At 43.5% G+C, this 13,465-nt stretch overlaps 1 protein-coding gene across 18 annotated transcripts in view; it reads left to right on the top strand.

Moving 5' to 3' along the window:
- The first annotated feature begins 2,122 nt into the window (after positions 1–2,122).
- Positions 2,123–13,465, top strand: part of WWOX (WW domain containing oxidoreductase) — a 547,784-nt gene continuing 536,441 nt past the window's right edge. For 17 of the 18 annotated variants that reach the window (XM_009569956.2, XM_054078607.1, XM_054078619.1 and 14 more), the window contains exons 1-4: positions 2,127–2,283; positions 2,617–2,681; positions 3,927–3,984; positions 5,173–5,351. In XM_009569956.2, the coding sequence (XP_009568251.2) occupies positions 2,177–2,283; positions 2,617–2,681; positions 3,927–3,984; positions 5,173–5,351 (409 nt within the window). In that variant the 5' untranslated portion in view covers positions 2,127–2,176. Of the gene's footprint in view, positions 2,284–2,616; positions 2,682–3,926; positions 3,985–5,172; positions 5,352–13,465 lie in introns of all 18 variants that reach the window. The other variant, XM_054078608.1, reaches the window with a different exon arrangement.

Genomic DNA, 13,465 nt, shown 5'->3' with positions numbered 1-13,465 from the left:
CATCCTGACACCACAGGCTGTTGTAAACAGTCCCTCCCCAGCTTTCCTGGAGCCCCTTTCAGGTACTGGAAGGTCGTTATAAGATCTCATCGAAGCCTTCTCTTCTCCAGACTGAACAGGCCCAACTCTCTCTCAGCCTGTCCTTGTAAGAAAGGTGCTCCAGCGCTTCGATCATCTTTGTAGCCTCCTCTGGACCCATTCCAACAGCCCCACATCCTTCTTAACGCTGAGGATTCCAGAACTGCACGCAGTATTCCAGATGAGGTCTCACAAGAGAGGAATAGAGGGGCAGAATCACTTCCCTCGCCCTGTTGGCCACGCTTCTTTTGATGCAGCCCAGGACACAGTTGGCCTTCTGGGCTGTGAGCACACATTGCTGGCTCATGTAGAGCTTCTCATCAACCAGCACCCCAAGTCCTTCTCTGCAAGGCTGCTCTCAATCATGTCATCCCCTATCCTGTACTGAAATCAGGAATCGCCTGACATCCTGCCCTTCCACCATGACAACTGCATCACTCAGCTTGGTGTCATCTGCAAGCTTGCTGAAGGTGCACTCGATTTCACTGTCAATATCATTGATGAAGATATTAAACAGCACTGGTCCCAGTATGGACCCCCGAGGGACACCACTTGTCACTGATCTCCATATGGACTTTGAGCCATTGACCACTACTCTCTGACTATGACCATCCAACCAGTTTCTTATCCACTGAACTGTCCACCCATCAAATCCATATCTCTCCAATTTAGACAGAAGGATGTTATGGGGGATCGTGTCAAAGGCTTTACAGAAGTTGATACAGATCACACCTGCTGGTTTACCCGTGCCCACTGCTGTGATTACTCCATCATAGAAAGCCACTAAGTTGGTCAGACAGAACTTGCTCCTGGTGAAGCCATGCTGGCTGCTATTAATCACCTCCCTGTTCTCCAATGTGCTTTAGCATAGCTTCTAGGAGGATCTGTTTCGAGATCTGACAGGTCGGTAGTTCTCAGAGCCGCGTTTTTCCCACCCTTTTTAAAAATGGGCACAATGTTATCCTTTTTCCAATCACCAGGGACTTCCCAACCGCCAGAACTTCTCAAATATCATGGAATGCAGCTTGGCCACTGCATCAGCCTCCTCAGGACTCTTCGGGCATGCCATGAGGTCCCCTCGGTGCCCTCACCCGAGGTCCCAGAGCTGTGCAGGGGCCTCCAGCCTCGCCTCGCGGGCCTTGCGCCTTCCTGCTCCCTCATGCCCCTTCCACCGCCTCACGCCGCCTTCCCACTCTCTCGTGCCCCCACGCACCTCCCTGCACCCCTCCTGTCTCGCCCCTTCCCGCAACGCAATAAACAGGCTATTCAGCATTTTGGGGGTTGGAGGGTTGGCGTGGAGATCCAAATGTATTGGCACCTGAGTTTTGGACAAATGTTTAAGTCATGGGGTGGAATGTCCTCTTTCTTTGGTGGTGCCAGCTTGTCTGTGCTGCGAGGTTCAGCGGAGGAGCAGTGCTGTGCCCCCCTTTCCTTTGCCCGCCAGACCGCCTTGGCTGACCCTTCTCGAAAGACAGCGGCACGAGCACCCCGACACGTTCCGATGGGGGTGGACGGGCCCCACTGTTAACTGCTTTCGCGCCCAAATGCAACCGTTTTGGCGAAATGTATAAAGAGGGGAGGGGAGCCGGGCCCAGCCGCGCCTCTGGCTAGACGCGGCCCTGCCTCAGCCACACGCCCACCGCTGTGTACCCTGCTTTGCTGATTTTATTCCAAAATAAAGAGATAGTTTATACTCTCGGAATTTTACATTCCTGAGTGTGTTTATAACACGCCCCTCCTGTCTCGACCCTCCCACCGCCTCGACCTCCTGTGCGTTGCCCTCCACTGCCTCACGCCCCGCCCCGCCCCTCCCTCCGCCTAGCGCTTCCTGCCCCCTCGCGCCCCCCGCACCGTCCCGCCCGCCTCGAGCCCCTGCGGCCGCCTCGCGCCCCTCCCACCTCAGCGAGCACCGCCCGCCGCCCCGTGCGCATCGCGTCACTCCCGCTTCACTTCTCCCACCCCACGGCACCGCTCTCCTCACCGCCGCCGCCCCCCCGAGGCGTCTCTCCCGCCTCCCCCGCCGCGGCACCGCCCCCCGGTTCGCGCTTCCCGCCCCCCGTGGTCCCGCCAGGCGGAAGGGGCGGGGCGGGCGGCGGCCATGGCGGCGCTACGCTACGCGGGGCTGGAGGACACGGACAGCGAGGAGGAGCTGCCGCCGGGCTGGGAGGAGCGCACCACGGCCGACGGGTGGGTGTACTACGCCAGGTAAGGACGGGGGGAGTTGGGGGGGGCCGCAGCCTCCCCGTGCACCGGGCTGTGCCCGCGCTCCCTCGCCTTCTCTCTTGCGCCTCTGGTCGGAAGTCAAACGTTTATTTGGATTTGGACTTTTCCCTCAGAACGGTGCGACTGTGGACACCTGAGACCTTCTTACAGCAGTTCTGACGCGTTTCGCTTTCTGTGGAGGACGTACTGTTTTCTCAACTGTATTTAAAGCGTTGTTTAAAAAAAAATAAGTATTTGCTATATGAAAGAAAAAATGATTACACCACAAAAATGTTAGGCAGTGTTTAAAAATCTTAAACTTTTTCTCTCCTACAGCCACCTGGAAGAAAAAACACAGTGGGAACACCCTAAGTCTGGGAAGAGGAAGCGTGTTGCAGGAGGTTTGTGTTGGGCTTCTGTAATGAACTGAAGTTGTTACACACATCACCTGGAGTTTGTGTGGGAGCCAGATCTCATCTTGCTCTTCCGTTTGACACTGAGCACCCAGGCAAACTGTGCTTCCAAAGTACAGCTCGTGTCAGTGGGGCTTTGCCTTTGTTGAACAGTTGCTTTGCAGTTTTATGGCTTTCTTGTGTTGTTTCGTAAAGCCAAATTACTCATTCCAGGATAGAGGGATTATTTTACTGGGGCTCATAAAGCATATAGATGAGGGCTGAAATTCTCCAGTTGGTTTCTGATATCCTGCTGTCCATCATATAATATATATAGTTGGATTATATTCTTCAAGAATATATTTAATCAAAGAATATCCCCAGCGCAGAGGGAAGTCCCATTAGTTTTCGTTTTTACTTGTTTTCCCTAACCCAGTTGAATGTTTTTGCCAGAGCAGAAGGCAGTCGGTGTCGCAGGACACTTCCAAAGATATATGGCTTCTTAAGGACTTTGGATCAGTGCCTTAAATTAGATCTTCCCGGAAGCTGTGGTGTACTTAGGGATACTGTTGGCAAGCTGTATTTCTTTTGGAATTGTTAATGTAACGATAACTGGAATGTTTTCAATAGATTTTGAGGTGATTGAATTACAATTGAATACTCAGCCAAGAGTAGAAATACTGGGAATGCTATCTGTTAAGTACTTCCATAGATAAGATAGCATATTTTGTGAAGTTTGGTCATTTTTGTTCCTTTATCTGTTGTCCTTTCAACTTGCAGAATCAATAAGGTTCAGTTTAGTGTGTCCCAGATCCATTGGAGCATTCTGGTCTTCAAACTTCTAATATGTGTTACATGTAACTTATTTCCATGGTTTTGCTATTTATCAGGACAGACACTAAACGGTGTGTAGTATGGATGTGTGTGTACGAGAAAGCACCATTGCATTTTGTTGGTTTTGTGCTACGAAGTGAAATAATCTTTGTTAAGACTCTTTGGACTATCTCTGTGCTTAGTGTACCAGTAATTACAGCCTTGCCAGATCTCCTGGATATTGTACTTATATTAGGGAGTGATTGCATGTGATCGGGGAAGCAATCCTGTCAAGTTCCAGCATTCAATTACAGCCGGTAGCTAACTTGCCTATAGAAATAATGCAGAATTTTGCTGTATCTGTCTGAGAAATCACTGAAACGTCAAATCTGAGTTCCCTCTAATGCCTGGAATAAAAATGATGGTTTTTGTGTTTCCTAGGTTTGCCATATGGATGGGAGCAGGAGACTGATGAAAATGGACAAGTCTATTTTGTAGAGTAAGTGTGTCAAAATGTAGAGTGTGGGCAAGCTGTGTTTCATATTGGGTAGCTTTTTGAGTTATCATACTGTGACAGGATCAGCTGGAAACACAAAGGAATTAATGAGTACAACATCAGAGTCCATATGCAGATGTTACAGTGTCTAAACACCCATTTGTGGGTTTTGGAATTCTTCCATGTGCACAGAAATAGCAGCTCAGGTGTCTGGTTGGAGTGGCCTGTGTAGCCACATCTTGTGCTGACCCTCAGACAGGTTTTGTCTTGGGTCATTTTGATTGTATTCCTTTATGGATAGACTGTACATATGGCTTCAAAAGCACATCCGGAACTTCATGGCTGATTGTTAATGTTGCAGTAGTGCTTTAAGCATACAAAATGAACCAAAATTGCTGCAGCTCTGACTCACTTGCAGCCTTAAACTCGGAAAGAAGACGGGGATTGAGCCAACAAAGATTTTTCAGAAAGGTAAGGGCAGAAGAAGCTAGTTGAAGCAGAATGAGATTTCTTGGAATGTTTCTTGCTGTAGCTTTTTAGTAGCAGGGTCGAAATGGCACAGTTATATTAAATTTTCTTGGCAGAATTAAGAGTGTTCATAGGCCAAAATATTAAGTGCGGCCTCTCTGTTCTATAATTAAGCACTGAAGCCTGGAATTTGTTGCTTAGTGTCTCTTTCTGATGATTGTCTGAAGAGAATTAAAACTCCATTTTAGAAAAGTGAATCTGACCTCAGTTGTGCCATTTGCTGAGCTGATGCGAAGCTCTTTGTTTCCAGTAAACGTACTTTTCTCTTTGTTTTGAGAAAAACGTACTTGACTACATTTCCTGTTTGGATACAGTTCCAAGGGAGTAGCACAGGCCCCTTTTATAGAGCTGCTAGGAGAAAGTGATCTTCCCTAACATAATGCTGTTTTTCTCTTGACAGACTTTTTCGTTCTGTGTCAGGGGTTCACATGAAGTTCAGAATGGCATTGTGAAGTGTGTGAATACAATTATTAATGAATGCTGTCATAATTGCAAAAATGGTTGATAAAAAGCAATTGGGATCGTTTTAACAAAATTGAAAAAACAATTGATTTTTTTGGGAATTTAAATAACCAGCTGTACACAACAGTGGCTGAAATACCTTTAAAATCTAAATGCAGAGTACAGAATGGTCGCAACAGTTGAATTTCTGTTCTTTTGCAGTCACATCAACAAAAGGACTACCTACCTTGACCCAAGACTGGCCTTTACGGTTGAAGATAATCCCGTCAAAGCTACTCCTAGACAAAGATATGATGGAAACAGTACTGCAATGGAAATACTCCAGGGTCGTGACTTGAGCGGAAAAGTTGTTATAATCACAGGAGCAAATTCTGGAATAGGTAGGTTAACATTACACATAAAGTAAAATATGATAATCTTTATCTTGTCTGCTTTGACACAATCAGTTAATTAAATACCTGTGTACTTCTGGTATTCACACCTGGTTTGCTTTACATCCATGTAAAGAGTCTAGCTAGAAAACTTTGTTCTGTTTTGTGTACCACTCTTTTAAAAGAAGTGCGGAGAATCTGGAGCTTAGAGGAGAGCCACAGGAAAGCCATGGAATTCTGAATGATTTTTGGCTAGAAAAACATTGATGGAGGCATTTTACATTATGTAAATTTATAAAGGATGGCTGTGAAAGGGAAGGGGAGTTTCTTTTCTGGATCTAGGTGGCTAGGAGGAGGAGTGAGGTTTGTGTGGCTGCAGGGCAGTTCCGATGAAGTATTTCCACTTTGCAATGCCAGTGAGTCAACTCGGGTAAAGATTTTCTAAGGAAGCTGTGGAATCTTTGTCTCTGAAGGTATTTTCAGGCCAGCTTTGTGAACTTGTGTCAGTATGTCATACTTGGTGCTTCTTTCAGGCAAACTATTATGTTTATGGGCTTTTGAAATCCCCATTAGTTTTATTTTCTAGCTGGTTTGTAAATCCTATTAGACACTTGGCTTGTTCAGGTATCTGTTACATCCTATTACTTCTCGTCGGGGTGAAGCGTTTCAGAGATTCTAGTTAACTGCTTTTGTTTCATTTTATAATGAAGCTTTAGTGCTTGGGGGCTGTGCTTTTCTTCTCCAACTTAACTTGCTAGACTGTTGGAAGTTTTCCTGAGCAACCTCTGCAGATAATGTCTTTCTGCCGCTTAAATCGGTGGAAGAGACACACATATTAACACACTGGTTTTGGTTTGGTGCTAAATTAGAGCCTTTTTTGTTAAATGAGGGGATCTACTTAGATCCTAGATAAGCGTTAATCTTTTGCTCCCTTTTGTGGTTTGCATTTTTCTTTATGGTGGGATTACATCAAAGTCTTTATGCAAATTATTTGATGTCTTTTTTTAGTGCAGGATCTTGACTTAAATGCATTTGAGGACACGAAAACCTTGGAGACGTTTTGGAAAGTTGGTTATTAGCAGGACATAACTCTAAATTCTTTTGGTCTTTATCTCTTATTTATTTAAAGGAGTATTATCCCACATGAATCAGAAGAATTCAGAGCTTTATAGTGGCTTGCAATTCAGGCATTAACAGCACACATCCTGCTGTCACCGCATCATGTGCTGCTGTGGGCTGGTGTTGCAGTTAGGGGCACCGAGTATTGTACTTACGTGTGTCAATGGGGAGCTTGTGTTTTCTAGTAAGGTTTACATCCCAGGCTCTTGATACAACGTGTCTTTCTGTTGCATCCAGCAGCTGAATTTTCTTTGTATGCAGCTGTGTGGTTTCAGAGCATTTAAGGATTACTTGGGCTCAGATGATTTCCCTTCAGTGGGAGGAGAGCCACCATTCAGACTGGCTGAATGAGCCAAATGTCTGTTGCATATGGCAAAAGATTAATACAAGTTGTATGATGCTCTTGTCAAGATGTTTTTCCCCTGTTCCTCCCTTAGTTTATAATTTGGACTGATCACAGCTGAAGCGAGCATATCCTTGCAGGAGATCTTTGCCTGTGGCATCTGTGCACAGTTATGTGGACACATAAATGTACGTAAGTTCTTTATATCTGTTAGTAGGTGAAGGCAGGACATCGCCCCTAGTCAGAAGTGTACCAAAAAGAGTGGGAGCATTAGTGAAATTAGCCTTGGGCTTGTGCTGCTGTATAAGATTAGGACATAAGGAGTCCAAAACTATGAAGGTGAGGTAGCAAGTATGCGATTGAGGTGATCTTACGGCCTAGGTAACTCAAAACTCTTGCATACCATGTTGTGTTCAATATTGCTGTAGTCCTGGGCTGTTTCTTATACCATTTACCAGTTCCCATGGAGCATGGGTTATGGAGAAAGCATTTCTCGGGTTTGTGCTTCTTGTGTGATCTATGTTATGTTTTGATGACACCAAGTTGAGTGGTGTTGTTGCCACACCGGAAGGATGGGATGACATCCATAGGGACCTGGACAGGCTGGAGAAGTGAGACTGTGAGAACCTCATGAGGTTCAATAAGGCCAAGTATAAGGTCCTACACCTGGGTCGGGGCAATCCCCGATTTCAGCACACAATGGGAGATGATGTGATTGAGAGCAGCACTGCAGAGAAGGACTTGGGGGTCCTGTTCGATAAGAAGCTCTACATGAGCCAGCAATGTGTGCTTGCAGCCCAGAAGGCCAACCATATCCTGGGCTGCATCAAAAGAAGTGTGGCCAGCAGGGCGAGGGAAGTGATTCTACCCCTCTATTCCTATTCCTCTCTTGTGAGACCTCATCTGGAATATTGTGTGCAGTTCTGGAATCCTCAGCGTTAAGAAGGATGTGGGGCTGTTGGAATGGGTCCAGAGGAGGCTACAAAGATGATCAAAGTGCTGGAACACCTTTCCTACAAGGACAGGCTGAGAGAGAGTTGGGCCTGTTCAGTCTGGAGAAGAGAAGGCTCCGATAAGATCTTATAGTGACCTTCCCGCCCTGAAGGAGGCCTACAGGAAAGGTGGATAGGGGCTATTCATAAGGGCTTGTGGTGATAGAATGAGGAGGAACGGGTATAAACTGGAGAGAGGCAGATGTAGATTAGACATTAGGAAGAATTTCTTTACCATGTGAGTAGTGAGACACTGGAACAGGTTGCCGAGGGAAGTTGTGGCTGCCCCATCCCTGGAGTTGTTCAAGGCCAGGTTGGATGGGCCTTGGGCAGCCTAGTCTAGTGGGATGTTCCTGCCCATGGCAGGGGGGTTGAAACTAAATGATCTTTAAGGTCCCTTCCAACCCAAATGATTTTGCGATTCTGTGATTCCTAGTGCTAAGGGCTTCTGAGAAGGGTCCTGTGCTGGTTATGACTTATCCATGAGCTGTTGGAAAAAAGCAAGGTTCAGACTCCTTGGTGTTGTGTGAAGGGAGTGCTCCTCCTTTGGGGTTGGTTAGTAGTGTTCTTGTCTAATTAACTTGGACATAATCGGCAGAATTTGAAGTTTCCTTTTCTGCCGTCTGAGTTTTTAAAATGTATCAGTCTCAGCTGAGCTCTTGTCCCTGCTTTGTGACTCCTGGCAAATTACTTTGAATGTGTCTGTGTCACATAATGGATCACAGCGTAGAGATCCCTGGGAGATGTAGTGTGTCTACACCGTTCTTTGGGGCTCCCTGTGGGAATACTAACGGAGTACCTCCAGCAGAGTCCTACAGCTTTGGAGCTCGTTCCCTGGTTATTTTAGGATTTCAGTGCTGTGCTCTGCTTTGTGTTGTAGATACTCCTTTGAACCAGCCTGTGTATTTTTGAGCAAATATTTCCCTCCCTTAATATTTTGAGGAGTAATAAATTACAGTGTTTTCAGACACTAACCTGTGTTTTATAAGAGGTAAATGTAAACATTGCTGATGAAATTATTACTGTCCCTTAGCTAGAAAGTGATAGAAAATAGAATGCATTACTTGCTGAGCATTTGTACTTAATAGAAGAAAAAAAAAATCTTTCAGCCCTTCTGACCCAGTCGGAGGTGTCCCTGCCCACGGCAAGGGATTGGAGCTGGATGGGCTTTGAGGTCCTTCCAACCCAAACCATTCTATCATTCTGTGATTGTTGCCAAAATGAGTTTCTGTTGTATATGTGAAAGTAACTTCAGTGCCTATGTATTTGTTGAGAATTTTTTAATTTCAAGATAGATAGAACAAAGATCGAGGTGTAAGATGGTAGCATGCAGTCTGCCAAAATGCAGAAAAATACTTTTTCAATTTCTTCGATGCTGGATGTTAAAGGTAGAGTTTGGAAAATGATGTGAATCCATTGAAAGATGGATGAACACAGAAGTTTTTATTCATCCATATATACTGCTTTAAGGTAGGAAAGTTAAAAACAGATTGACAAAGGTGGACTAATACATTAATTCACTTTATTTGTGAATCCAGCATAGCTTGTCAGGAGCTTTCTTTTCATCTTCTGGAAACCAGAGCTCCTTACTGAGTGACTGAAGGAATGCTTTGAATAACTTCAGCAGTGGTAGAGTTTTAGTGATACTGCACATACTGGCTTCTCAAATGTTACTCTATTGCCTTTAACTTCTCTGTGACATGGGGACCCTGACTACTATGTGGTTCCTTTAATCACTGATAGGAATGTGGGCTGTAAGAATATCCTTGATTACATACCCACTTCATCCTTCAAATTGCTGTAAAAAGTGTGGGAAAAAAACTATGCTGAAAACACTAGATTGATAAACACTTCATTAGTTTTCCTTTGCAACTTGGAGAAGGTTAATGATTTGTTCTGTTTTTGCAGAGTAAAGAGATGACTCTTTTTGGAATCTTTCTCTTCTAATCCAAATAATCTTCAGATTTTTTTCTTATCTATTTTTTTTTTAAGCTGTGTCAAAGTTTTAGTCCAAGTCTCACATAAGCAGTTGCGGTAGCTTTTGGGCTTAGTGAAGCTGGTGTAGTAAAAAGGAATCTGACTGAACAGTTTAGTCTTGGTGCATTAATCCTTCTGGCATTAAAATCTTTCTGTTCACTTTATATTTAACCATGCGTACTGTAAACTGTCAGCTTGCTCTCTAAAGTTAGTAAGGCTCATTCTGCTGCGAGGAATTAATGATAGCGTGCAGTTTTGAATGTGCATTGTGGTTTTTGTTTTCAGTGTCCCAACACCAGGCGGGTTACAGAGACGGTGCTTCCTTCCCCAGTGTGCTGCGTGCCCGAATCCAGGCATTCTTTGCAGTTTTCCACTAGAGGGCTGTGTTGCTCTTTGAAAATCCTAAACAAAAGAGACCCGGTGCTTTCCTGGTTTTGGTAAATGCTCCTGCAGTTTTCTTGTTTGCGATCTTAATTATTAGGGTTAGAATTTGGAAATGTAAAAAGCATGCCAGCTGTTCATCTAGGCTTGCTTCTATAACGATGTGGTGTTTTCAGCTGCATGTGTAAGCAATCTCCTCAAATCAAACATTTTTTTTTAAAGAATATTAGTTGAGTTTAATATGAGGGAGGAGGTTGTGTGGCTAATGGGATTTTTGATGACTTATATAAATATTGCTCTCTCTTTTGAGGGTTTGTGTTCCTGTATGACCTTGAGAGCACATGTTCTGTGCTCTGTGTCAGGTGCAGTTACCTCTAACGCATTGGGACTGCTGAAGTATGTGTGAGTAGCGGGATACGAGTGGTGTTGCAGAGTGTTATGGAAGGGCGAAATGCTTGTGTTCTGTAAGACAGGTACCACAAGAGGGGACTGTTTTTAGTGCTTTTCTGAGACTTTATCACAAAACAGTATCGGTAATCACAACCAAACCATTGCTTGAACTGCAGTTCTGGTATTTATGCTCGATGAAGGTCAAAAGAAATCCATTAATTGTGTTTGTAAAGAATGCCCAGAACAAGCACAAATTGTCTCAAGAAAATGGAACTTGCTTTTGGCTCTGAGCAGCTTCATTTTTTTCGTACACTGAAGAAAATGCAGCAGCTTCATTCGCAACATGACTTTCTATGTTGCTTTTCTTTGATTGTGTAAAGCCTATAATTTGAAATGGTTTAAATTGCTTCTTGTAAATAACTACATATTAATGTTTGGCAAAATGGGAATTTTTTCTGGCACTTTATTGCCATGCAATGGAGGGGCCTTAGCCAGGAGAAAAGTTGTGTATTAGGTATTAGTGTGAATCACCACTTAAAAGAGGAGTGAACTGTTTGGCTGCGTGTACTGCTGGTGTTTAAAGTTTTCTTATTTCTTGTACAGAGCTTCAGATTTAGCAACTTTTTTCATCTTAATGCAAAACGTTGAGAAGCACATTTATAACGTATCACAGTTAAGCATCTGCTTAATGATATGAAATATTTTGAATAACTGGCCCTTTAATTTACAAATGATAAGCAGAAGTTTCTCTGTTATATATCTCTCTCATAGGCTCTTTCTCTTGAGGACTTTATTGAAGTATTGTGTCTTAAGTGTGGAAAGCTAGCTCGGTGTACCTAATAATAATAAAAAATGGTTATTGCAAAACTTTTACAGGTTAGATTGTAGCATATCTATTAGTTTTTAAACTCTAGAAGTCTAAATTGTAGCTAAAAATGATTAGTACATTTTAGCAGAAGATGGGGTATTTTATTTAATAATAAACAAACAAAGGAAATGCAAAACTATCTACTTTTGGTCTCTTAACTACCGAAATAGAGTTAGCAGCAGTATTCTTTCATTTTTTCTTTTTAAACTGATTTATGCTTACCCGTGGCTGATCTGCATCCTCTACACAAATGTAGCCCTTAATTGAGGATCAGGTACATGAAACTGGGGGGAGAGACTTGCGGCTAAAGCGTTGTTGTGAGCTTAACTATCAGAACAGAGCCTCTGCTGCTTTTGGAATGCATTGTGTGTTTAGTGTGTGGTATGCCTAGTATCGGATGTCCTGGTTAATTGCAGTGAGGGTTTGTGTATGTACACAGACATAACTGAACGCTGTAGAATGGTAGAAGGGAACATTGGGTCAATGGGTAACTTGATAAGTTACTTAGTATTAAGCATCGTGGTACCATGTAGGTGATTAGATTTTGTTCACACATGGTGGTGCTTTTGTGATGATTACAAACTATGTAGTTCTGCAGTTTATCATGTGTCGTTCACGGTATCACCTGCACCCAACTCGGAAGTCTCCCTTACATTTCTGAGCAGTGTCCAATGGCTACCCCTCTTAAATCATTCAGCTCCCAGAACAGTAGAGGCCTTTCTGTCTCCCTTACTGGAAAAAAACAGTGAAGTTTCAGTGGTCTGGGATGTGAGATTAACTGTGTTAGTTTGGAGACCAATAGCATCGAGGATCTGATCCTGTCAGGGTGAAAATAGGGCTTTAAACTATTGGGAAGCTAGGAATCTCTCTTTTCAGTCAGCACACGGTGCTTACGGTAATTCAGAAAGATCCTGAGATACTGTTTTTTCTGTCATCCTGTTGTTTTATTAAAAATGTTTTCTGTAGCTTTTTCCTTTTTTTATGTTTCTGAAAGGGACCTCTACATGAGTGATACAGTGTACATGGCTGGACTGCAGTGTTTTGCTGTGTGCCTTTAGGCTTCGTGCTGGCAGAAGCCAAGGGAAGTTTGCGTTGCTGGGGGAGTGACATATCACATAGCTTCAGAAATTTCTGAGTTCCTGGTTTCTGGGCTGTTGTTTCTGTGTGTTGCATTGTAGTGTTTGAGCACTTTGTGTCAGTGTTGTTCTATCTATAGTTACAGAGCGGAATCTACCATCAGAGCCCTGGTAGAGGCAGAGATGGTTAACCTTTGTGATATTTCTAACATGAGCTGAGGAACAGCTCATTGAGTAATGGCTACTGAAGCTACCACCCAAAAGAGAAGCAAAATTAAACTTGAAAAGCTTATCTGAATTTCTCCTGGAGATCCCCTAAGGTCTCTAATAGGCGTTGGAGAACTTTCACTATGATGCCCTGAATCTGTTGGCAGTGGAGAGATAGGTGTTCTTTCTCATCACACTTTTCCTTCTTAAGAAATCAAAAATGGACTGTTCTGTACCTGTGGAGAAGAGAATTTTGTGTATGGGGGGAACAGTTTCTGTTGCAGAAGCCACTGTGGTTTTCTGTGGCAACATAACTTCTTTATCAAGGCCGGCTTTATCAGCCTTCACAAAGAAGATAATAGTTGCTGAATCCTAATTAGACCTGCTCATTTAAGTGGAGCTCAGATCATATGGGAGAAATAAAACAGACCCTTACAAATACCATGGAGGACTCTCATTTAAATAGTATTAGTCTGTCTTAAGTTTGTTGCCATTCACTATATTGCGTGGAGTTTGGTGGTCTGAGTCCACAGCTGTCAGCAAGGAATTGTTTGGCTCTGTTTTTTAGCTAGATTGCAAATTTTCCTTGACAAATGTGCACATTTTCCTTTGAAAGTACTAAGCTAATTTTCTAATTTCTCTGGTGTGTTTCCAGATTAAATAGTATTTAAAAGTTGTACAACTGGTAAGATTTCTACAAAGGAACTGCTTGAGGTAGTCTTATATTTCCGATTCACTTTAGGATTTCTTGTATGGGTTTGGAATCTCTT

Source organism: Cuculus canorus, chromosome 13 (genome assembly GCF_017976375.1).
Source record: "Cuculus canorus isolate bCucCan1 chromosome 13, bCucCan1.pri, whole genome shotgun sequence".
In the NCBI taxonomy this organism is placed as follows: Eukaryota; Metazoa; Chordata; class Aves; order Cuculiformes; family Cuculidae; genus Cuculus; species Cuculus canorus.
The sequence above is the reverse complement of the archived record's forward strand: the minus strand, read 5'-3'. Positions and strand labels throughout refer to the sequence as shown.